Genomic DNA, 26,403 nt, shown 5'->3' with positions numbered 1-26,403 from the left:
GGATGGCATCTGGTCAGTTTTGCCGAGCGTCTGGAAGAGTAGCGCCTTGCCACTGCAAATATCGTCTTCACTGAAACTTGATTTGCAGATCTGCCTGATGCTGACTTCATCCATGGTGTCTATGGCATTCTGTACGAACGCCAGTAACTCATTCGATATGAGTTGTTTCGAACCCATTGCGAAAAATACGGGGCAGCGACCTAAGTCGCGCCGATCGCGAATAAATATAAATTATTCGATAATATGCTGCTGCATATTTTATGCGCGTCCGATTCTAAGCGCGCACAAATCAGCACTTACCCTACCTAATAGTGATTTACCTACGAAAGAGGTCTTGGTTTGAATCCTGGCTAGGATTTCCGATTTCTTTATTTCTCGAGACACGGGAATTCTCGACCAGGATTTCTTGAGTTTCTCGGGAAATTTTTAATGTTTCAAATAACACCATGTTTTTTTTTGCTTTATTACAAATCAGACTTATAGGAGTCGTAGGTGAGATCATCAAACATTTGGTAAGTTTTTAGTTACCATAAATTGCACTTAATAAAATAAAAAAATTGGTACAGACGTGCGCGCCGACGATGTGATAGGTTATAGTGTATTTCTTTAGGTATTGAACAAAATGTAAACAAGCCACAATATGGTATTTTATTAGGCAAGAATATTTAACTCCATGTGACTAACTTACAGAAGTTTTACTACGTAATATTAATACTTACTCAACGTATGTATGTATGTATGTATATACTTTATTGTACATAGAAATAAAAACACGAAAAACACAGTTACAGAGTAAATTAAATACAACAAAGGCGAACTTATCCCTGTATGGGATCTCTTCCAGTCAACCTTTGAGGAAATGAGTCAAACAGAAATAACGGTGAATGAATGACAAACGCAAACAAAAGTGTACAATCACTGAAATTAATGAAATGCACGTTTTGAATACACATTGATACAAATATACATAGATAGAAAAATAACCATAAAATAATGCATACAATATATATAAAAATAATAAAAATAAATAAATATTCAATATATAATATAAATAGATATGAATTCGAACCAGAAAAGTAAAGGAAATTAAAAAAGTAGAAGTACTCAATGGAACTAGGAAGTCGTAACCAAAGTATCGGAAAGCGACAATTTTTTAAGCTTCTCCTTGAGCGATGCTACAGATTGCAACGTAGCAATGAAGCTGCAAAAATTGTACTATTTTGCTAATAGGAATATATCGGGATGATTTGATTTATCAAAAGTAATTAATAATTATACAGTATAGACACATCACGAGTTATACGGGTGTTTTCTTTTTACTTACTTATCACAAGATATTTATTTCTCGAGTTCTCGAGGCATTGAGTTTTTTTTCCGTCTCGACGAAGGACAAACTTCTCGAGATTACTCGCCTCGAGAATTTTTTTGTGTGTTAATCACAAGTATTTGTCCTGAATTAATGATTTTTTTCTATGTATAAAAGTATTTGTCTATATCTATTATATATATTATCGCCCGTACCCACAACACAAGCCTTATTGAGCTTATTGTAGGGCTAGGTTGATGTGTGTATGATTGTCTCATAACTGACCGAGCGCTAGCGAAGGTCTCAGTTTCAGATGTAGTGACCGATTCTCGTGGAATTTTGTGAGCAGGTTCGGTAGTTAGATATAATTTTACTGTTGCTTTGTTTTTGAGAAAATGTTCAAAATGGCGGTTATTGTAATTTAATCTCTTGTTTTAATGTATTTCTTCTTTTTAGTTTTCTTGATTTTGTCAGTGTCTAATTTTATTGTAATTTATTTTTCTTTTATTTGTTAATCTTAGACATGTTGTGTTGAGTGTGTTTAAGTATGATTTGATTGTTATTATTTTTTGTATTTAATCTATCTGAAATAAATAATTTGATTTCAATTGGCATAATGAAGTCAGTAAAGTACGCTTAAGACTACAATGAGTTTGTTGTGATGATTCAGCAGAATAGTTATTTGTGTCCCAAGGGAGGAAAAGTAGGAAATTGCGTGCCGCGTGTAAAATTGTCACCTGAGCCGAAGGCGAGGGTGCCAAACACGCGGGATGGAATGTGCTACGTTTCCTTCCGTGGTGCGCATACTATTTTTCTGCTCGACGAAGGCGGAAAGCGGTAACTTCGTTTAGCGCAGCGGGAGCAAAGTTGACGCTTTCCGCCCGGAGGGCAGAAAAAGTATTTTTTACTTTTAAGCTTATGAAGCTTATCCCGACATTTATTTATTATTTAGTTATATTAGTGTAGTAATAATCTCTTACGTGAACGAAGCTCCACATATCTTGCAGGTGTAAGTGAAGCCGAGATGCCACTTGCTGTGTTCCTTTGCTCTGTGACTGAAAATAATGAGTTATTTCAATGTTTTTATTTTATTCTTTTACAAATGTGTGAGGAATGTCATGAAAGTGAAGGAAGCGAAAGAGGTATGTCAGGATCGTAGCAAGTGGAAATCCGTGGTCTCTGCCTATAGCCCTCCGGGAAATAGGCGTGATTATATGTATGTGACGACCGGTTTGGCCTAGTGGGTAGTGACCCTGCCTACGAAGCTGATGGTCCCGGGTTCAAATCCTGGTAAGGGCATTTATTCGTGTGATGAGCATGGATATTTGTTCCTGAGTCATTGGTGTTTTCTTTGTATTTAAGTATTTATATATTATATATATCGTTGTCTAAGTACCCACAACACAAGCCTTATTGAGCTTACTGTGGGGCTTAGTGAATTTGTGTAATAATGTCCTATAATACTTATTTATTTATGTATGTATGTATGTATGCAAATGTGCATGACAAGAGACCTGTGCCCGGCAGTGCTGGCTGTCTCATATTTTTCATTTAATAATAGTACTTTATGTGACGGCTACATAATGGAATGAATTAAAATACGTGGGTTTATGAATCGAGCTGACAGCGGGTTCCATAAAAAAATCACAATAATGCCTAATTATATTCAATTACATACATTGGCGATTTGTTGGCACTTAATTTGAGACGCCACAGAGGGGCATATATTGTATTTAAAATTAGGCCTCCGGTGATATATCAACTTGCCCCCCTCCCCCCTAATTCACTAGCTGGCCACGCCCTTGCTTAGGTGTCGTTTCAATACAATTTTGAAATTGGCGTTTTTAGGTAATAAATATGGAGATGACACCTGTCAGTTGTCACTCTACCGATTGAGTTTGAAAAATACTATACCAAAGACACTATTTAATTTACCGACCTGGACTTGGAGACGTGGTTGCACTTGCGGCACACGTACTTGCGCTCGTGCGACGTGATGACGTGTGCGTTGAGCGCACACAGTCGGCCATCGCGATACACACACACGCGTTTGGACTACGATCCTGTAGTATACGCTATACAAGTATACACGGAAGATAATGCCCTGCTCCTAAAGTTCACTGACCTGGACTTGGAGACGTGGTTGCACTTGCGGCACACGTACTTGCGCTCGTGCGACGTGATGACGTGTGCGCGGAGCGCGCGTACTGTCGGCCACCGCGTGAGGCACACCTCGCATGCGTGCGGACCACTTAACTGAAGTAAAAAATAATAAGGTTCTGACAATTTTGAATACCAAATGTACAGTCAGCTACAATTACGAGTAGAGTCAGACCAAGCTAAGTTGGCAGCCAAGTTGATAGCCCTGTGCATGAAGTAAACATCATCATTAGTATTTATTTGTAAATAATGTACATATATTAGTTAATTGTGTTACAAATCTTACAAATTTAATGTTATAAAATGTAATGTCCCATAGTGTTTATGTCGTTCCCTTTCGTCGTTCATAATTCTTGTATTATATAAGGTGAAGTACTTTGAGATTATTGTGATATAACATATGTAATATATACGATGTGGTTGTACTTAATAAATAAATAAATAAAAATAAACTGTAAGAATATATAACATGTTTGTTGTAAATAATATATTTATGAATTGTTGTGTATATAATTAGCTTAAGAAATTCCTTCGCATGCCCTTATTATTAGCGAGAGGTGTGTACTTTCTTACCTTGTGTAAAACTTTATAACACCTTATGTAACCAATGTCTCTGGCAAAAAAAATAATTTCAATTTAAATAACACTTGCACTGTCTAGGCTGTCAAAATTGCTGCCAACTTATCTGTCTGGCTTTAATAGGCTAGATGCTAGATGACCTGTTTTTAATAATGGTATCAATCAATTAGGTTTGTTTTGAGGATCAAATGTCTACTCATATATGCATACCCTTCTTCTTCTTCTTCTTCTATGTTAGGGGCTATGTAAGGCTCTACAGCCTAAATATCACTGCGACCATTCCTGATCTATTGTGATCGCCACCTACTACAACTCTCGATGCAAACCTGCAACTTCAAACAGCTGCAGGATCCCCTTGATCTCGAGAGACCTTAACTCCTCCGGACGTAATATGTGCCTGCCCAGGATTGAGTCACGAGTGCGCATTAGGCAAGGGCACTCTGCGAGGATGTGCAGAGGCGTCTCCTCTGCCTCCATACAGAGACTGCACCGCCCCATGTCACGTTTCCCCATAGTGAGCATGTGCTTATTTAGGCCGCAGTGCCCAGTAAGCACCCTTACCAAGTTACGCAGTTGGTTCCTAGACAGCGCTAAGGCATTTGAGGCCGCCTTTTTGCTGAAGGCCTTGATAAGAGCCTTGGAATGATTCAAGCCTGTAGTTTCTCCCCAGAGCTGAATACCCTTGCATTCATTAAAGCAATACAAGTCAGAAATTAGTCAAAGTCAAAATCATATAGGCACGAAACGCCTCTTATTGATCAGTATTATGTTTGACAGTGACATAACTTCTATGCAATTCTTTCTTTTTAATGTTAGGAATCGAATGCCTCAAATGGTACCATATTATCAATAAGTTAAAAAAAACTTAATGATCATCATCTTCCTCGCATTGTCCCAGCATTTGGCCACGGCTCATGGGAGCCTGGGGTCTGCTTGGCAACTGATTCCAAGAATCCGCGTAAGCACTAGATTTTAAGAAAGCGACTGCCATCTGACCTTCCACCCCAGAGGGTAAACTAGCCTTATTGTGATTAGTCCAGTTTTCTCACAATGTTTTCCTTCACCGAAAAGCGACTGGTAAATATCAAATGATATTTCCGAAAAACTCATTGGTACAAGCCAGGGTTTGAACCCGCGTCCTCCGGATTGCAAGTTGCATGCTCTTACTGCTAGGCCAGCGCTTCAGCTTCAGTGAAAAAAACTGAAATGAAATCTTTGAATTTGAAAAGAATTAAAAATAACTTCATAACTTACCAACGCATGTCTTGCCATATGATTCTTAAATGTTGAATCCGTTATAAACCCCTTATAACACTTATCACATTTATAAAATGAGTTCAAATAATTAAATGAACTCTTCCTCAACAAAACCTCTTCTATCTGTTCCTCTTTACTCAACACAACCACTTGTACATCTTCTAACCCTTCTAAATAAGTTATATCTTCGATAACTTTATCCTCATTAATATTATCATTATCAGTTTCAAATTTGATCTCATCTTCAATTTTTAATTTCTTCTTTCTTTTCTTTTTTACTTTTTTAGCTAGAGGTTCTTCGTCAGATTCATATTTGACTGATATGTTATCAGTGTTGTCTATTTCATCTGTGGTCTCGATGTCTGTGATGGCTTCTTCTTTTATTTTGTAGAAGATGTCTATGGTATTGTTTATGGTCGTAGTGGAGAGGGGCAGAGTAAGAGAGTGGAGGCTGCGGTCTATGGTCCTTAGGTAAGCAGTTGTCAGCTGCAACGATAATTATTAAAAAATTTGTTCAATTCAGGTAAGTACTTCAGAATATTGGGTAGGTAATACTGAACACCACACATTTTGGCCGTTTGTCAGGAATACACCTGTGTCAGGAATTTTAATAAATCACTAGATCTATGTATAATGTACTGTTTTATTTACCTTCGCTTGTATGAATAAGAAAACAAATACATACCATATGTTGTTGCATCAGTGAGTACTTGAGTATGTGTTCTGCATTATGACATTTACTTTTAAACAACACACTTTTCTGAAGTAACACAGCACAAATACTGCAGATATGTAAAGGTAGACCATCTTCTGTTAACTGAAATAACATAAATAACTTTAAAACTCGATAATATGCGTATAGCAGCATAATTTGCAAAAACAATAAGACTTTCACATAAATTAATTATGTAGAAAGAAATTCAACACAGCAACTAATTAAATAGTTATAGTAATGACAGCGTTACTGATTTAAATCTGTAAATTATACGAATTTTAGTAAAATAATGGAGAATAACAAAACAATGCTAACCTGAGTTCCTGTTATAATTTGATACGATTCTGCAAGTTTATATTTGAATATATCGAACAATTTAACGTCCGTTATTAAACATACACGACACGCCAACAATTCCTCCATTGTATTAACGAGGGTTTCATACAAAAATCTTAATTGAATTAAATGTTTTATGTGGCGAAACGGCAAAGGAAAGCCAGCTTTTTTTCTAATATGGCTCACAGGTAAGATATGGCTTCCTAAAAATTTGACAGCTAAAAAAAGTTGCCATAAAGTAATGTTTATTTCTACTAAACTGATATAAAGGGGTCTATATATGTAACAACTTCGCTCGACTGGATTTCTCGTTACGATTTCAAGGCATATTATAGTAAAATAGACTGCGCTCTTGCCTCCAAGAATCGAGCCGAGCGAGATAGCTCGAGGGAGGACTCTGTCCCTTTCTTTGTCAACACAGCTAAACAAAACAAATGAAATGAAAAGAAGATTAATTATTAATAAACTATTACTATGAATTATTCATATAAATGTCGTCATTATAGATTTTTTCTTCCTAGCAATTTTTCCTAATTGGTAAATATCTAAAAAGGGACGAAGTTCCGTCGTTCCTCTTGCTCGGCACGTTTTCCTCTTTCATCCTTACCAGAATTTACAAGTAAAGCCTGGCCAGTAATATACGATCACGCGCGCACGCCATATTGCGGAATTTCATTGGAACTAAATTTTTCAAACTAAACTGAACTGTCACCCTATACATGAGACACAACAGCGCCCTCTTGAGAATGATCATATATTTCTGGTCGGGCTTTACATTTTATTTATTGACCTATTTGACAATATAGTATTTTTCAAACTCGATGGCTACGTTGACAGATGTCATTTCAATACAATTTTGCGTTTTTAGGTTATAAATTATATGGAAGTGAAACCTGTGACCCTACCCACAGAGTTCGAACAATACTATAGTTGTTTCTTGCGTATAAATATCCTTGTAATATAATGTATGTACATTATTATTGGTAGGGTATGGTGGTTGATCAAGAAAAGAGCATACTCCCATCTTGAAGGCCCGCAACGCATTTACAACCCCTCTGATGTTCCGGGTGTCCATGGACGAAATTTGATGGTATCCTGTAGTCGTTTTTCTACAGTATACATTATTTTTGAGTGTCGAGAAAAGTTATGTTAGTCATTATTTAGTAAGTGTGTTTTGTAGTCTATTGTACAAGGAAATAGTGTGGATAATCTACAATTCAAGGCAGTAATAATCTTTTACTACGAGGACGTTATCCTAATTTGTGGTTTACCACTCAATAGTATTGTATTCTTGAAACTCTTTTGAGTGAACTGGCTTAGTGTTCATGGAAGATAAATTTATTTCGTAACTACTAATGATATTCCCTTATTGCATATTATATATCCTTAATTAACACCTTGTGTACTGAAATGTTAATTTAGGTACAACTATTTAATTCTTAGTTGAAATAAGTTTAGACAATGTTGTTTATATTTAATTAAGAACATTACATGATATATACTAGTCCTACCGTTCAGAAACTAGAATAACTAGATGTAAGATTATTTGCAATGCCCTAACAGGGTGCCACGTGTATTCACACTCTAATGTAACAACTATTATGTACCATGGTTTCGCAATAAAGATTTCTATTCTATTCTAGTTCAAGGTATTTACACTATACCATCAGGCGATTTGTCTATAAGTCTTATATTATCACATTCACTGCCGGGAACCCACCGATTTTATAAAGTTACAAGTTACAAGAGTACAGGCTACAGGCACCTGTAATGCACTGTGAACGGCTACAGGTGTTTTATAAATACACACAGATAATTACAGTTGTAAAGAACCATGGTCAATCTCGATTACAAGTGACATCAACAGGTGTGAAGGACATCACTATTAAAAAAAAAGTTTTTCATAGATACTCATTGAATTTTGCTGCTGTTGTAAGTATTTGTTGTTAGTTTTCAATTATTAATGGAAAAATGGCCAGAAATGAAGGTAAAATCGAGTGGTTGAGAGCGGTGTTCGTTGCCAAAGATACACTTTTCGGGCCGTTTTCAGGTAAAGCATTAAGGCAAAGGACGATAGGTTTAATGAAATATATACCTAATAAGTAAATAAGTACTGTTTTACAACCGAGATTTGTGGGCCATTACATTAAAATATATCGTTTCGGTAGCGGCTTAAAGATACGCTGTGTATCGAAAATTATGAATAGTACACTTTACCATAATGTGTGCACTATACTTATTCGAATAAACGCTTTCTACTCTACTCTACTCTAAATAAAGAGACGAATGCTATTAAATCAACGACAAATATCCGCACCAACCCTTTTCCTTTTCCTAGTATCTTATTCTTGTATATATATATATTTCTGTGATCTCGGAAACGGCTCTAACGATTTCGCTGAAATTTGGTATATGAGGGTTTTTGGGGGTATACAATCTATCTAGATTAGTCTTATGTTTGGGAAAACGCGTGTTTTCGAGTTTTCATGCGTTTTTCTTTCGTCGCAGAATATGGTCGCTAATTTCGTGTTGCCGGCCACTGTTCGTCTGTAGTATAGTCAAGTTAACAAAAAGTATGGAAGTAAGTCGTGTAGTCGTGCTTTTTTTGGATTCGTTAGATGGCGCAACTAGATTATTTCCCCCGAGTTGCACCGTTTCTATTATGTACGGAAGACCGTTAAATTTTAGGTATAAACTATAAAGTGCCGTAATTTTGGAGTAAATTAAAAGCTATTGGGTTCAAGCTAAGTAGTGTATAAAGAACACCTTGGTGCATAGTACATCTTAATTAAAAAGATGTGCAATGTATGATACCCTAAAAAATTTTTTTTTTTCGATTGCGGCTCGAGGATAAGTCAGTCGGTTGGTGCAATCTCAAGTTAAGCTTTTTAAAGCATTATAAACATTCAGTTAACTTTGCACGCCTGGGCAAATTATGGAACATGTATTTTTAATTATTTTGTACATTGTGCTTCGGGGGAAATTAAGAGAGACGTGAAAATTTTAAAAACGGTACTTATCTAAAGACACTACATTTGCACTAAATAAAAAATAGATTTTTTTTACCGGAAGTTTGTCAAAAAGTAAATAGAATTAATCGCAACGAACTGCAAGCGAAGGTGGTTGCCGCACACGGCGCGGGGCGCGCGGGGCGGGGAGATAGCGCAGCGCGCAGCTAGGGTTTGCAATATCCGACAATTTTTCGGATCCGGATACATAGAAATAGGATATCAAGAACGACTGTCAAACTTCAAAAGTGCGACCAAAAATGAAATGCAAGTTTGTTACAACAATTAATAATCTATCGGTGTTTGACCGCTTTATCGACTACTTATTCAAATGTGTTTGATTGTATAAAAAAATGATATACGAGTAGGTATGAAGGCGCTTCCCTTAGGGTCATATAGGGCCCAAAAGTGCCTTTGATGAAACCAGCACCATATTTTAGTATGTTGTTAAGCATGTTATTTTGACAAAAAAACCATCGGGAGACAGTTTCTAACGTGGTTAAGTCTCACGTCAGTCAGTCTCAGTTATGACGTCATCAAAATGGCCGGTGCCGTGTTCAGAATATTGCGTATACCACAGAAAGTATATCACATGTAAGCTTGTGTGGGGTGTCATAAAAAGCAAAATTAAATGCGCTACAATATCGTTTATACATTTGACCTTGTAAGTACCATAGTTTCCGAGAAATTTTAAGTTTTATTTAAATTTTCCCGAAAAAAAATCCGTTTTTTGTTTTCATCAACTTTACTAGTAACTTTACAGGAAAACATTGTATCAAGATATGAATGCTACATTAGTAAGCTATTAAATTCCATTAAAATTTTGAAAATCGGTTTATAAACAAGCAAATTACACTATTTTTGTTCCATACCGGATGACACCACCAAGAGTCGGATGGCTGTTTCAATACAATTTGCAAGGCAAATGATGTTTAAGTAAAGGTAACTTGCTGAACGATATTTATAGTAAAGTAATATTTTCGATAAAAGTATTATTATCAAAATTAAGAATACTGAGATCGTTTTGTTGTAATTTACTCCGGATCTAGCTAATTAAAGTTACACACTAATTAAACAAAATTTTTTTTTTACGTGTTATTTTATCCCAGAGCATGCACCTTCGCATGCGCAAAGCATAGTGTATTTAAATCCGTGTTTTACTCACCCACACCCTGTACAGCGTTCTTTGCACTTGCAAGACAATAGCTCCTTGCAGCTGAGACTAGCATCAGGAAGGGTTTTCTACAAAGAGGTGTACGCTGGTCCATCATTTTTCTTTCGCCAAGCCTAGTTGCAAGAATCTAGCATTTGTGGGTCGCTATTCAGGTAAATTGGTCCCAATGTGGGTCTGTTAAGCCCTTTTTATATGCTGTAAGAGAGCATCCTGTTGAAGGAATATACTCGATCGCTCTGTTTTTAGGGTTCCGTAGCCAAATGGCAAAAAACGGAACCCTTATAGATTCGTCATGTCCGTCTGTCTGTCCGATTATTTCCTAAACAAGATCCTCCTCGCAGTATTTACATTACCTATTTGTGTCACTACTGGGTGTCACTACTAAATGTAGGGTTTGCAATTAGAATATTGTGATATTCTAATTATTCGAATATCCACCAAAATAAATATCCGAATAAACGGATTTAGATAACACAGAAATAACGTTTTTAACTATGTTTTAATACAATGATATTATCTCAACCAATTTTAAATGATTACTTGATTATTATAATAGCTAACATAATGTTATCTCTAAAACCGTACTTAATAAGGAGGGTTTATATCTGGATTAGCTGGTGCATAGTTGGAAATACATCCAATGCCTCACCTCGTGTTCATTCGTCATGAAATACTAACTATGAAGGCAATACTTACTTACTTCACTGGATCAAAATTATTAATAATATTATTGATGCTCCGTTTTTACTACATTCACTTTCCTTCAGAGTCCCTCGACGTTGTGAACGTGCTTGCAGGAAAAAACCCCTCTTTTACATCCCCCGTAGTCGGACTGCTTACGTAAGAAATAGTTTTGTTAGAAGGGCGTGCAGGTTGTACAACGAAAAATTTCTAAGCCTTGATATTTTCTGTGAGAAACTTAATAGATTTAAAACACTATCTATGCAGTGTAATAATTCATAACCCAAATGTTTAGATTGGCGCTATAAAGAAATAATCTCAGTATTAGATGTTACTGCTTTTTATAATTTCTTTATTAATAGATAATAAATCCTTGAGATTTCAGTTTGTAAACAATACCATAAGGTTGTTATAATGCTCTTATGTTTTTATTCTCATAATTTTTCTTTTCCTTTGTTTGTTTTTTGTTTTTGTGCGCACAAATAGCTCTGTTTTACTATGTAGAAACTACTTAATAAGCATGATGTTAAAATATTTTCATTAAGGAAACTGTAAGTCTAATTTTAAGAAAAGTTCCTGTGCTATATATAACTATAAAAGACTGTTTGTTTCTTAAATAAATAAATTAAATTAAATCAGTGACCCAAAAAGAATCTTGGCCTTTGACACAAATACAACGTCACTCTGCTCTATTCTGCACCACTCCACGCTAGTTGGATACTCCGAGGGCGTTTTAGGGCTACATCGCTCCTATCTTCTCACAGCCCGATTCTCTCCCATCCACTCCAAGTGACCAAGTCTGCGAAGTCGTGCGGCTATAATCTCGTTAATTATATTGGGTGCCGCAACTAGCTACTCTAGCTCCCTATTTTTCCTACGCTTTCATCTTCTCTATCTTCATCTCTGATAGGTCCCAGAATATTCCGCCAGAATTTCGTCTTCTTAACTAAGAACTTGTTCTTTTTTTTCTGATTCAGAGTCCAAGTGTAATACTTACCGATGCCATTCATCAAAATCTAATTATTGTCTTATAGACTTGAATCATGGACAGTCTACTTATCAGCTTGGATACTAGAACTCGGTGAAGCGCTGCTGAGCATCTTAGGGCATTTTGGATTCGAACATCTATCTCCTCTTCCCGATTACTTTAGGTAGGTCTTTTCTTTTCGATCTGCGATGGCAGCATGGTTCTATTTTTATAACTTGTCACTATGCCCTTCATGACAAATGATAAAGAGCCGACCATCTTAGCCCTATTCATTTGGAGATATTCTAGTGGTTGATTATCAGACCAATTTTCTCTCCTTCCTACTCTACTATCCTAGCCTTGGCCTCCAGGTCGCTTTTGTTTTGAGCCTATAGCCCCAAGTCATCAGGATATCCAATGATCTAATGTTTGCATTAAGCAACATTCGCATTCATTGTATAAAGTTACTGCGTGACATGATGTACTTATCAAAATTGATGTACTGTTAGTATTTGAATTGCTTAAATATATGAAAATATATAATTTTTTTTTTTTTTTTTTTTTTTTTTTTTTTTTTTTTTTTTTTTTTTCGGCATTAAGCATCTATTTGCCAGTCTTTTAAATAACGCTTCTGGTGCTGATAGAGCCAGGTTAAACGCTGCTTCGGTGCCGGAATCGGGGGCTTGGCTACACGCCCTCCCCTCCCCTAACTTTGGCACCCTGCTCGATAACGACTCGTTGCGGGTGGCCGTTGCTCTTCGCCTGGGCTGCGATGTTTGTGAACCACATCTATGCATCTGCGGGTCTATGGTGGAGAGCAACGGGCACCATGCCTCGAGCTGTCGCCGCTGCGCGGGGAGGTTCCCACGGCACCACGCGTTAAACGATATTATTCGAAGGGCACTGGTGTCAGCCAATGTCCCGTGTGTGCTGGAGCCGCCGGGCCTGAGTCGGTCGGATGGTAAAAGACCGGATGGTTTGACCCTGGTGCCGTGGGAGAGGGGTAAGTGCCTTTTGTGGGATGCCACCTGCGTCAGTACGTTCGCCGCCACCCACCTTGGCCGCACCGTGCGATCGGCGGGAGCTGCTGCTGAGCAGGCGGCGTCCCTAAAGAGGGACAAGTACTCGGGGCTGGCAAGCTACTTGTTTGTTCCCCTTGCCGTGGAGACGTCAGGGTGCTGGTGCGCGGAGGCGAAATCTTTTCTTGGGGAACTGGGGCGGCGCTTGCAGGAAAGAGGTCTCGACCCCCGCTCCAGGTCGTTCCTAGCGCAAAGGTTGTCCATCGCGGTTCAACGCGGAAACGCAGCAAGCGTGATGGGCACCTTTGCGTCGGGAGCGACGCGGGGTGGGTTGTTTTACTAGTTTTTTTTTTTTTTTAGAGGTTAGTTTAGGTTTAGTTTTATTTATAGTTAAGTTTATTTGTTAGTCCTTAAGTATTTAAATGATTGTATTTTTTTATTTATTAAGTTTTAGAATGATTGTAATATTACTGAAATTTTATTATCAAAATTAAAAGTAGATATTTAAATGACAAAATTATTCATAAATTTCATTAGAAAATTGTTTCGGTTATATAGGTCAATAACCATATTTAACGGATCCGTAATATCCGGATCTTATGACCCGCTAGATCCGGATCTTATAGTTGACGGATATCCGGATATTTCGGATATGCGGATCTCAAACCCTACGCGCAGCGATTGTTCCGAGACAGTTTGTTTGACACTTTTGACGGGCAACGAGCACAAATCTTTCTTCTGGCATTAAAACGGAACTATTGTTTTAAACAATCATTGAGTGAACTAAGTAGTCTAACGTTTTCGTAAGTATATGGAAAAACGCGATTTTTCGAATTTAACAAACATTGAGCGTACCTGTATTTAATTTGTTGACTGTCTGTCTGCATACTCAGAAACCTTTTACGAGAGGTATGGGCATTGTGAATGTCATCTCGCTCTGTGTGGTAGGGCACAGCACAGCGGATGTCATTCCAGATCTAGAGCAGAGCCCAACTGGGGAAGTACCTCCACCTTACAGAAAATCGCAGCCAAATAACACTAGACCCTACTCATAGTGTTGTGTTCCTGCCGGTGAGTAAGGTTGCCAGAGCTCAACGAGGGGCGGGAGGGGGTTAGCATACGCAACGCGCATGTAACTCCTCTGGAGTTGCAGGCGTACATAGGCTACGGATACTGCTTACCATCAGGCGGGCCGTATGCTTGTTTGCCACCGACGTAGTATAAAAGAAAAAAAAAATCATACTATTTTTGCAGTAGGTACATGCCACTACTCATGCCTCAAGAGCCGTGCTTCGTCGGTGCATCTACGCGCGTTCCTTCTCTTGCCACTAATCACGCGCTTGTCGCTTCTGTGTATTTATTGCTCTACGTTTTTGGTACTTGATTACAAAACTGCATGTTCCGTATAAAAATGCCAATTTTTTATGGGGTGCGAATGTAAATAAAATCAAATGAATATGATTGCATCAATTTCCAATAGTATTAAAATTTCCCCCGAAGTACAACGACAGTAAAACATGAAAAACTACTTTCCGGGTGTCGCACCCTGGTGCGAATTTGACATTGGATTTAGATATTTTTTCTAATTATTTACTCAATTTGCACCGAGTACATTACTTTCCCCAGACCCGCAATGGCCAAAATAGATTTTTTTGTATGTTGTTTTTTTTTTACCTGTTCCGTAGCTTAAATTAACATAAATAACACGTGCGAATTTAGATATAAGTGTTGTAAAACGTACGCCAAATTGCACCGAGTACACCTTTTTTCTCTTCTTAGTTACAAGCATTACATTATTTTCAGCCGATTTCACCCCTTTCCGGGGGGGTGAATTTAGTAACGATTGTATAAAGTTAGATTTTTAGCCCATACAAAACAATCCGTAGTGATTTTATTAGTCCTTAGAATTAGTTCCTGACTTTAGTGAAATTTGAGTTAATTTGACCGTACTACTGGTCCAGCGGGTGAAGACGCGGACTGCTAAACGAGTGTTACGGGTTCGAATCTCGCCCGGTGACTTACTATTTTTTTATATATGTTCAAGTTTATATATAATTTTTAAATTTTTATTGTTTTAGACAAGTAAAAAAATGTAGTTAAGATTATTACCTATACACCACCATATTACAATAAATAGTTATAACCGAGCAAAGCTCGGTCGCCCAGGTATATAAAATAAAACAAGTCATTAATTAAACCAATATCAAACAATATTGTCACTTTATTTACTATACATTTCAGATACTTTAACAAAAACTGATAAGGTCAGTGCACGGAAAAGTATATAATATATAAGACTCGGAAGAATCTCTCAAAAGAAAAATTATTTTAATTAATGTAAAAATTTCGAGCGAGAGAGCGGATCACTGAGAGTACTGAGACACTACTAGTAGCTGCTGTTACGACCCAAGACCTATGTCAGTTTCTGTTACAAGTGTACCAACCTACACTTGTAATTTACATTTTTTTTATAAAACGCTTGTTCGATTATGAGTTTAAAACTATTAAACTCCCAAATTTTTGTCTATGGTTGAGCTACAGGCACTTGTACCTGTAACCTGTAAAATTAAAAAAACGGAGCAAGTGTTGCCCGTAAACGCCTGTAAACTTGTAACTTTATAAAATTGGGCCCAGACAACAAAAAAAAGCGGCCAAGTGCGAGTCGGACTCGCCCATGAAGGGTTCCGTACCATTTATGACGTATTAAAAAAACTACTTACTAGATCTCGTTCGAACCAATTTTCGGTGGAAGTTTGCATGGTAATGTGTATCATATATTTTTTAAGATTTTTCATTCTGTTATTTTAGAAGTTACGGGGGGGAGGACATACATTTTTTCACTTTGGAAGGTCTCTCGCGCGAACTATTCAGTTTAGAAAAAAATGTTATTAGGAACCTACATATCATTTTTGAAGACCTATCCATAGATATCCCACACGTAAGAGTTTGATGAAAAATTTTTTTTTAGTTTCAGTTCTAAGTATGGGGAACCCCCAAAATTTATTGTTGCATTTTTAAAGAGCTATCCTACCGCACATGTATGGGTTTGATGAAAAAAGATTTTTTGAGTTTCAGTTCTAAGTATGGGGAACCCCCAAAATTTATTGTTTTTTTTTCTTTGTGTAAAAATCCTAATGCGGTTCATAGAATACATCTACTTACTAAGTTTGAACAGTATAGCTCTTATAGTTTCGGAAAAAAAGTGGCGGTGACATAATCGGACAGACAGACGGACATGACGAATCTATAAGGGTTCCGTTTTTTGCCATTTGGCTACGGAACCCTAAAAATGGTAAATAGTTACTTTTTATGCATAGTCTCATCCGATAGAAACCATTGACGCGTTGACGGTACATAATGAAAATTGTTACATCAGCAGATCGGCTGAAGTAAAGACTATTCTCAAGTTTCTTTACCCACGCAACAAAACATTTGTAACAAATTTGTAAATTAAGATTTTAAAATATCCCTAAGTACTTACATTTCATCAAACATAAGCTTGAGGTGTTTCAAATAATAGAATAGAACGCTAGTTCAAAATTGAGAGAATTAGAGCACATGTAGATAATATAGAGATACCTAATCGGCTTACTTGTTTTTGCGTCTAATTGTTGGTTAGTACAAATATGCCTCTGCAAAGGAATACTGTTAATACCTCTTTAATTTCAAGTTAAGAATTCAGGTATGCATATACAGTCGAGGCAATTGATTTTTTAGCAGTTTACAATTCACTTTACATTGGACATCTCTTAGCATAAATATGTACAACCAAATTTACTTGAACCACAATTTGCTAAAGAATCAATTTCCTCGACGGTACTTTAAAAAAAGTTCATCTTTAGTTCTGAATAAATACGAACTAGATTAGATGATCATTGATTATAGTAGAGAGAGAGAGAGAGAGAGAGAGTGTACCTACTGCCTCTTTCATTTCAGTATTAACATAACATAACGCATAAAGGCTGGTTTGCTTCTGTCTGTACGTAACAGCCCAGTTGTGCAACATGAAATTCATAAGTATCATCTATAATTTCCAGTAAAAATATATTAAATGTGGAAGTAATAGACTGGGTGGAGACTAAATTAAAAGGTAATTCACCCCTCGGGGAAAGGCTAATGAAATAACACATGAATAAAAACACTTCCAATATGTCGTTTCAATAAGCAAGTCCTTAGTCCTAGCACACAGACCAAATCCCACACGGACAGAGCCGCAGGCACAGCTAGTCACTTGATATAGCAGGTGCACATGTGACAGGACAGGACGTATCTTACCTCATCAATGGATAGTGAAAGGTCTCGTAACCTACATTGTATCGTAGGTCAGACGGCGACCGTGAGGTAAGGATAACTGGTTTGATTATAGAGATGTGACGATAAGTATATCGACTATATCGAAATTATCTGTATGGATTTAATAAAATAAAATAAAAACACTTTATTTCAGATCAAAGTCCTTAAACTTAAACTAAGAGTTGCTTCAGTCGTCATCTGACTAGACTTATTTTTATACTTTATACTTAATGATTCAATTTTAACTTGTCACTAGTTTAACTAGGTACTTATGTTAGGCTAGCTTTACAATATTAATTTGAGTGATGAGTGTGTAAAATTGTTTATGCGGTGTTAAACTTTTTATACCGCAATTATATACCGTATATTCACTTTTATTAGCACCTTGAAATGTAGGTGACTGACGTAAAATACTTCCAATGAAGAGATTAACATGTTTACGTTCAATGTTTACTTTATACAATTGTGACCGCGGCCGGCAAAACTCCTACTTTGTCGCTTGCATAAGGAAGAGATCTGCTTGATACGAATATAATAACCTGACAAGGCGTTCTTATGGCAAGCGACAAAATGGGACGTTTTGCCGGTCGCGGTCCCATATATTTAGAATTTCAACACAATCTTTATTTCCTTTAATTATGTCACTAAATACCCATATATACTTTTTGTGAAACTACTTTATCGCCAAAACTGTTTAAATCATGTACCTGTTGTCGATTTTATGAGCACAGCACTATTATGTCATGATAAAGTTTTTTATCGACAACAGTTTGATCGTACTCGTGAATCTCAAAGCTCGCTCAATATTGTGCTTAAGCATTTAATTTATGTTTTGTTTTATTAATAGAGTTAACGGTTGTGCTTATTTCTAACTGTTTTGGTATACATTAAAAGTGCGTTACATATTTTTTAGTTTATTTTGGTTTAATTGGTGTATATTAAATATATGAACCAGTTATTTAAAAAAGGCCCAATTTTTTAATAATTTAATTGAAATCGGATTTAAGCAAATAATAAAATATATGTTATGTTACTATTTTTTTATCCAAGCTTCACCATTTTATTTCGGTTTCTATTAATACATAAAAATAAACCATATATTTGTAGCAAATATAAATTTTTTTATCAAGTATAAATGTCTGCAATGATTTATTTTGTATGAGTGATTTGCCCTTTTTTACTTACTAAAGAGTATCACTGTGTGTGTTAAATTAGAAAACAATTAATAATAACATAAAAATTAGCCAATTTAGCAAAATAATAAGAATGTAACTCATATTTTACTCACTAATCCAGCACGTGAATGATGGCGGACATTCCAAGCGGAAGCGGAAGTGAAGATTGCGAAGGTGTCAGACTAGTTGTGGTACGTATTTTCATCCGGATCTATTCAAAAATAGCTCGTTGTACCTTGAAATAAAGTATATCATAATCTATCAGATCATCACATTATGACTGAGCGAAGTCGTCATATGCGGAACTCATTAAAAGTGGATAAATCTGAATCCGTGTTTTGTAGTCGTGAGATAATTTTAATTATGCTATTTTACTTGTAGCTAGTATAAATAAAATAAAATAAATAAATATTATAGGACATTATTTACACAAATTGACTTAGTCCCACAGTAAGCTCAATAAGGCTTGTGTTGAGGGTATTTAGACAACGATATATATAATATATAAATATTTATAAATACTTAAATACATAGAAAACACCCATGACTCAGGAACAAATATCCATGCTCATCACACGAATAAATGCTCTTACCAGGATTTGAACCCGGGACCATCGGCTTCATAGGCAGGGTCACTACCCACTAGGCCAGACCGGTCGTCATAATATAACTACTGGGACTATAAACTTGTTCAAAGTCTTTAATAGTCTACGAATGTTTTATTTTTGAGTTCAATGTTGAAATACCCAATTACTTAAACCCACTCTATTAAATTAAATATAAATAACATATATATGTCTTGTCATTTTGATTAATAAAAAAATATATATAAGTCATACAATTAACTACACTAAAATTGATTACCCCTTTTCCAGGCCGCATAAATCTACAAGGATTTCCAAAAAAATCCAAATATATTCCAATTAATCCTGCTTTAATGATTCATTTGAAGACAAGTCACATTTCCTGAAAGTGCAATCAAATTTGAACCTTAAATCGAAATGCTAAAGTTTAAATTCTATTGGCGCGTATGTGGTCGATTAATCGTACTATTATGCCTGGAAAAGGGAAATATAAACAAAATTTTCTTACATGTATCGATCAAAAGATACCTTATAATTTTTTTCGTTGACATGTTTATTTTTGTTTTAGCTAAATTTACCAGAAGATGAGGGTGAGGGGCTAGGCTTCCGTTTAACAAGAACTTTGTGGGACCCTTATCCTTGGGTAAGCACTTAGAATTTATTTTATACCACGAATTATTCGCTAAACGATCGCGAAAATCGAAGTTTGTCAATTGCAGACATTTTTCTCTGTCACTCTAATTACGTCTCAGTGAGAGTAAAAGAGGAAGATCGCCGCAATTTGTGAATTTAAATTTTCACGGTAGACCCCCAGATTTGGGCCACGTTTTTAATTTAAAAAAAGGAAACGTCAGAATTATTTTTGTAAACGTTTGTTAGATTGTTTTAACTTGCTAAAAGTATTAAATAAAAAATGTAAGTTTTAGAAATCACACACGGAAATAACCGAAATACCGTTTAAATGTATTTTTTTTTTAAACCTGTATACGTTGATTTAAAAAAAATGCCATCGATACATAAACTTTCAGTCGCCAATCAAGTTTTAAATCTGGTTAAATATATTTTAAGTATAGTGTAACTATTTTAAAAAAAATACACACGCCTCAGTCGGACACTCTTTGATGTCTTTTGGTTCGTATTTTTTTTTCCCTGTGATTTATTGATACCACATTTTAAAATATCCATCACTCTGTATTTAATCAACTTTAAGGATAGTTGTGCTTTTCTTTTTGTCAACGCCTTAATAGAGATTCGATTATTAAGTATTAAGTAATCTTAGCAATACATACCATAAGGCGTCGTTTTTGCATATTTCTGTATAAACTAAGTATACATTAAACAAATAATTTTTTTTTTTTTTAATTTTTTTTTTTTTTTTTTAATTTTTTTTTTAAGAACAAAATACATTTAATTGGGCATTATAAAAATAAACTAACTTATCTATTAAATAAAACTAAATTAAAACTAAAAACTAATACTAAATAAAATTAAAATATGTCTAAAAAATTTGGCCCCTTTGGCATGGTGCCGAGGATGCTGGCAGCATTTCCCCGCTGTATAGCGATGCTAATACGTTGTGCGAGAAAGCTGCCAGCTCTTCGGTCACCTGTGAAGTCGACCAGCCTTTTAGATAGTTCTTTAAAAAGTTGTAGAGCATTAGGACCCCACGGGCCAAGCGTCTCGACCCCAAATGGCATAAAAATGTATTCGGGGCCGAGACCCCTGTACTTTTGTATTTTAAGCTTTTCGGCCCCTTTAGCCGCGGCACCCGCACTGTTACTGGTTCCGGTGAGGTGGGAAGGGGCTAGTGTGTCTACACAGGTTGCGTCCCACACCAGCACCCTTCCCAAACTCCAGGGAATCAGGGACATACCGTCCGGTCTCTTGCCGTCGTCTCTGGCTACGCCAGTTGGCTCCAGTAGAGCTGGCACGTTGACGGATGCAAGAGACCGGCGGATTATGTCATTCAGTGCGGCGTGCCTGGAAAAGCGGCCAGCACTTTTTTGACAGGATAACCCGTGGTGTCCTAATTCGTCGACCTCACTACCGCAGGGGCACCTGTGTGGAGCACAGATGCGAACTCCAAGCCGAAGACAGGTCGCGATGCGAAGGGTGTCCGGCGTGAGGAAGGTTCCAGTGTTTGGTGAAGGATACGCCCGGAGCCAGTCACCAGATTCCCTCGACGCCGAAGCCAGTAGCCTGGCCCGTTCGCGACCTGTACTACGGCTTAGGAGGGAAGTAACTGAAATTTGGCACATGATGTCGTCCCAGCTCCTTTGGTAATTTGGATGAGTTGGGAAATCCTTACTCGGGCAAGCACTTGACCAAGCTTTCTTGGCTTCATCCAAGCCCGCAATCTCATAGTTTGAGGGAAGACCCCGTACGATTTTTCCTATGAGATTTGCGGAGCTGTGGAATATAAATATTATAGGACATTATTACACAAATTCACTAAGTTCCATGGTAAGCTCAATAAGCTTGTGTTGAGGGTACTTAGACAACGATATATATAATATATACATATTTATAAATACTTAAATACATAGAAAACATCCATGACCACTCCATGACTCAGTAACAAATATCCATGCTCATCACACGATTAAATGCCCTTACCAAGATTTGAACCCGGGGCCATCGGCTTCATAGGCAGGGTCACTATCCACTAGGCCAAATAGGTCGTCATAACAGGGTCGACAAACACTATTTCTTCGTTTCAGGTCCGTGAAGTTACTCCTGGAGCAAGAGCTGACTTAGCGGGACTCAAAACAGGGGACTGTTTGCTTCAGGCGGATGGAAAAGATTTACTCGGTTTACCGGTAAATACTAAAACAATATAATCTCAAAATTAGACATTTGGTTTGAAATTTGTATTTAAATTAACTATCAAAACGACGTTCAGTTCATGAAAAATAATATTTAAGTTCACGTAAAGATGTTGATCTATACGTAAACTTAAAATAATTGTTTACATAGGTACATCATACATGGTAGAGAAAAAACTTTTAACAATGGACTGAACGTTGGCTTTTTATTTTTAATTTGGTCTTTTGAGATTCTATTTTTATACGTTTGACTATTTAACACTTATTTTCTCAAAGTTATCTGTTTTGTTTCAAAATGTCCTATAGATTAATATACGGTTACAGTTATTGTGAAATAGAAGCACTGTAAAATTTTACTACATGATTTAATTTATACATGGTTAATTTATATCTCCTGAGCTGAGCCTGATTGACTTGAAAACAATTTTACTACAAGAACTACAAAGTCATAAATGCAAAGTAGTAGTAGTAGTAGATACTAAAGCATTTTTTTCACAACACAAGTACCGGTCGCTTTGGCAACGAAACGCTTTATGTCTCTATCACTCTTCCATATTAGTGCGACAGTGACAGTTGAGTTTAGATCGCTACGGACTGTAAGCGATTTGCACGTTGGCTACGTGGCCTGATCTCTTTAAGGGATCTCTTCCAGCTAACTGTAACTGTTTAAGTAACTGAGAGAGATACATAGGAAATGGAAGTCAAACTAAGATTTAAGTGATTGTAAGATTTGTCAGCTATGAGTACTGAGGCTTCATATCATTGACCCTTGGTTATTATTTTATCATTTGCAGGTTGGACAAGTGGCTGGGTTAATCAGGGGAGATGGAGCGGGCCACGGCGTTTCGCTTCTTGTTTGGAACTGTGGAGTGGATCCAAAAGATGATCCAGAGGTACCTCTACATAGTATATTCGTATTGGAAAGTTGCAAGAAAGGGCGACAAAGTGACAAATATCAGTGAAATTTGTACCACAATTATGAGTACCATATTAATTGTGTCCACACAACCGAAGATAATGTCGTTGCAACAATCATCCTTCAAGGATGCTGTGGCCATTGATGATGACACTGCACCTTTGTCTTGTAGTGTTATGTTTATAAGATCCTCAAATTTTACAAATATCATCTTCGTGTTATAAATCTTATCACAAACAAATACAATTTTATTTCTAAATTAAAAATAGGCTATAAATAAACTTAAAACTAATGATAAAAAGTAAAATTATAAATAAGACATAACTTTAACTAAAACATCACATCTACCTCTATTTATAAAGTTACATCTGCCCTCTTTTCTTTCATCTCATCTGCATCCAATTAAATCCAATGCATTTTAATAATAATAATTCAGCCTATGTACATCCTCATGCTGGGCAAAGTCTTTTTCATTCATATTAATAGGGTTTGAGTTACAGCCCCGCTGGTCTAATGCGCGTTGGAGATTTCATATATACATTTGAATTTATTCGCTTTAAGATTACTGCATTAAATATATGTTGTAGCTCCTCTGGAGTTGCGGTGGAGGTTCTCGCGGTGAGAAATCAAGGAGAGCTTTGGCGGGAGTTGTAAAAGCATTATCCTGCTGCGTCTGCGCCGCTACAGCCACAAAAGCACTAAACTGTGCACGGTCACATTTGTACTGCGAAGGTTGGTTTTCTGTATATTCTTAGTTAAAACTTTAAGTTGTCTTGAAGTTTAGCAATAAAGCTAACTTTGCACTAACTAATGTGAGGCACTGTCATTAAAAATGACACAATTTCATAGAAATTTAATATTCATGACATGACCACACTTTGTCACAGCAAATGCATTTAGCTTGGTTAGACACTATACAATTCTACATAGCACTTATTTTCTACATAGAACTTTTTTGTAAGTTATTCACATAAAACAATATTAATTTAACCTTACAATAAAATTGCTTTTATGTTTCCTGGAGGCGTCTATTTAAGACCTAATGATTGAGTGATGCGATGATCAATCTTCACATCTTAAATACCTCCATAAAACGGTACGAAATTAACTGGATGGTTCTATAATACAGTATGTAACTGAACGTAAAGCAATTACTCAAACCCGTTAATGTTTAGGTAATACTGAGCAACTTTTACGATGGATGTTTTACTGTACATATAATTGCGAAAAAATTGTGCTCCAGGGACCTTTATGTACGATTCCGACGTACGTTAAATTGATTGTAGTAATGACCTCTAATTAAAACCGATACCTTCTCATTTCATTATAGCATGCTGGAAGAGGCTAGAACGCTGTGCTTTATGCAGAGAAGCACTGCCACCCAAGGATTCCCCATACGCTAGAAATTTGGTCGCTGAACAGGTGATAGCAATAAAGAAATAAAGAATAATTTTCTCTTTGGTGTTGTTACCCAATTTAATTGCATCCCAGAATCTAGTTAATAATGAGGACTGCTTATAAAAAAATAGCAATATTTCCTTGATCTTGGTAGCTTTATTAGATAGTTATATCTATTATTTTTGTGTATAGTAGGTGTAGTTTATTACGAAAAATACATATACAATAAACAATACAATAGAGTCTGACCAAGATAACTCAGCAGTGATTTTTACAGCACAGTCGTGCAAGTGTTATTTTAGACGTCAAAGTTCTATGAAATTATGATGTTTAAATAACACTAAAAACCGCTGCAGAGTTATTTTGGTCTGACTTTATTATTATTATAGAACTGTGATGTACTTGCTTGTATGAGACCATCTCATCATATAGATACTGCTATTTTAGAGCAATTATATTTCATGAATAACTTTTTAGTTACCCTCAAAAAAATCCTATGACACTCCCGTGATCAAGACGAATCTAATGATACCTCATACATCAAAATCCATCAAGCCGTTTAGGCTACAGGAGGCCACAAAGAAACAGACATACATACATACATACACTCGAAAAACATTACCCTCCTCCCTTTGACAGTCGGGTATAGACAGGCATGTAATCTACAGTTCTTAAATTATTCTATAAATTTACAGGTTTTCGAAGCAATAGCAACAGAATATGAAATCAAAGACGCAATAAAAAAGCCAAGTGAATCTGCATCAGCCTACGCATCACCCAACAGGTCCCCCAATATGTCTTCTGCAGCCTTCCGGAGAGGTCAATACCATCTATCAGCAATGAGGAATCGCAAAACTGTACAGTTTGTAGATAAATATAAACAAAACTACGCATCTGACCCTAACATTCACAGATCTCTTAATCAAGATTCGAAGCCAACAGTCGAAAACTCAACTACCGAAACTGGAAGGAAAACTTGCGATTGTCAACAAAGTGGAAAGTCAGATAAAGTACCGGAAATAAGAATAAACGGTGAACAGAAATCGCAGAAATGTTGCCAGAGTATGTTACAGCATAGTTTGATTGCTCGTGCAAGGCAAGCCTGCTCATTGGTTGATTTGCAAGCTGCGATGCAGTCTTGTGCGTTGTCGAAGTCATTAAATAATATCAACACTGAAAACTGGTAAGTTACTACTTGCACTTATTACAAATAACCAAAAAATCTATATTTGTCTAAATAATCTTAATCCTAATCTTAATCTGAAACCCTCGAGTAAATACCAAAATCCCCTCTTGGGCTTCCGTTGCATAATAAAGTCTAATCAAGATAGGTAGGGTGCGATTTTGATAGCCCAGACGGTGCTGTGCACGGATTATTCGTCAAACTTCTATAAAATTATGACATTTACTTGATACTTGTACCGTCAGGGGTATCAAAATCGCTGTCAACTTATCTGTGTTTGAATCTATGTTGTATATTTTCTTCAAGACTAATGAGTTTCAACTGATAAACAATGTGATTGATTTATTTAAATTGCAAATAATTGTTTATGGCTAACAAATGCTGGTCTATTTTATTTTTATCCACCCCTAAAAAGACGGATTAAATATTTTTATTAAACACTCTCTTATTCTAGCAATCATGACTCATTTGTATTTTTTCAGTAACGAACAAGGGCACCACAGTGGCTCTCTCGACAACTTGAAGATAAATTGTAAAACTACCTCAGGTTAGTTTAAGATTAAATATGCGTTGTAATATATGTGTTGAATTATTAATCCATTACATGTTAGTAATTGTATTTTTTTTTTTTCAGATATGCCGCTTTATGTGCTTTCCGCTCCACCGATTTATGTATTAACGTGTGATCATAATAAAAACGAATAATGTTAAGTAATGTATATAAATAATATAAATCTTATAATTTGTAAAGAACTGTAAGTGCCATTTAGTTTGTAACGATATCATGTTATAATTTGAAAGGTTAATAAATATTTAGAACTGTCTAC

The 26,403-nt window shown here is 36.3% G+C and overlaps 2 protein-coding genes across 4 annotated transcripts in view; one reads left to right on the top strand and one right to left on the bottom strand.

The window, feature by feature from the left end:
* The window catches only part of LOC133532565 (zinc finger protein OZF-like), a 34,552-nt gene extending 15,616 nt beyond the window's left edge, over positions 1-18,936 (bottom strand). Inside the window, exons 1-5 of one of the 2 annotated variants that reach the window (XM_061871300.1) lie at positions 18,784-18,936; positions 5,988-6,119; positions 5,300-5,788; positions 3,432-3,562; positions 2,287-2,361 (exon numbers count right to left, since the gene is read on the bottom strand). In XM_061871300.1, the coding sequence (XP_061727284.1) occupies positions 2,287-2,361; positions 3,432-3,562; positions 5,300-5,788; positions 5,988-6,002 (710 nt within the window). In that variant the 5' untranslated portion in view covers positions 6,003-6,119; positions 18,784-18,936. Of the gene's footprint in view, positions 1-2,286; positions 2,362-3,431; positions 3,563-5,299; positions 5,789-5,987; positions 6,120-6,332; positions 6,556-18,783 lie in introns of those variants that run through there. The other variant, XM_061871299.1, reaches the window with a different exon arrangement.
* LOC133532573 (uncharacterized) lies at positions 17,666-26,400 on the top strand. 2 transcript variants are annotated; one of them, XM_061871315.1, is made up of 10 exons: positions 17,666-18,388; positions 18,792-18,861; positions 19,823-19,897; positions 21,975-22,073; positions 22,874-22,972; positions 23,583-23,727; positions 24,326-24,417; positions 25,089-25,576; positions 26,059-26,123; positions 26,211-26,400. In XM_061871315.1, the coding sequence occupies exons 2-10, from the start codon at positions 18,799-18,801 to the stop codon at positions 26,279-26,281; spliced, it is 1,197 nt and encodes a 398-aa protein (XP_061727299.1). In that variant the 5' UTR covers positions 17,666-18,388; positions 18,792-18,798; the 3' UTR covers positions 26,282-26,400. The 2 variants fall into 2 exon arrangements, with proteins under 2 accessions (XP_061727299.1, XP_061727300.1); XM_061871316.1 differs by lacking the exon at positions 17,666-18,388 and having other exon boundaries at positions 18,751-18,861.
* The last annotated feature ends 3 nt before the right edge of the window (positions 26,401-26,403 follow it).

Source organism: Cydia pomonella, chromosome 27, assembly GCF_033807575.1.
Source record: "Cydia pomonella isolate Wapato2018A chromosome 27, ilCydPomo1, whole genome shotgun sequence".
NCBI classification, from domain to species: Eukaryota; Metazoa; Arthropoda; class Insecta; order Lepidoptera; family Tortricidae; genus Cydia; species Cydia pomonella.
The sequence above is the reverse complement of the archived record's forward strand: the minus strand, read 5'-3'. Positions and strand labels throughout refer to the sequence as shown.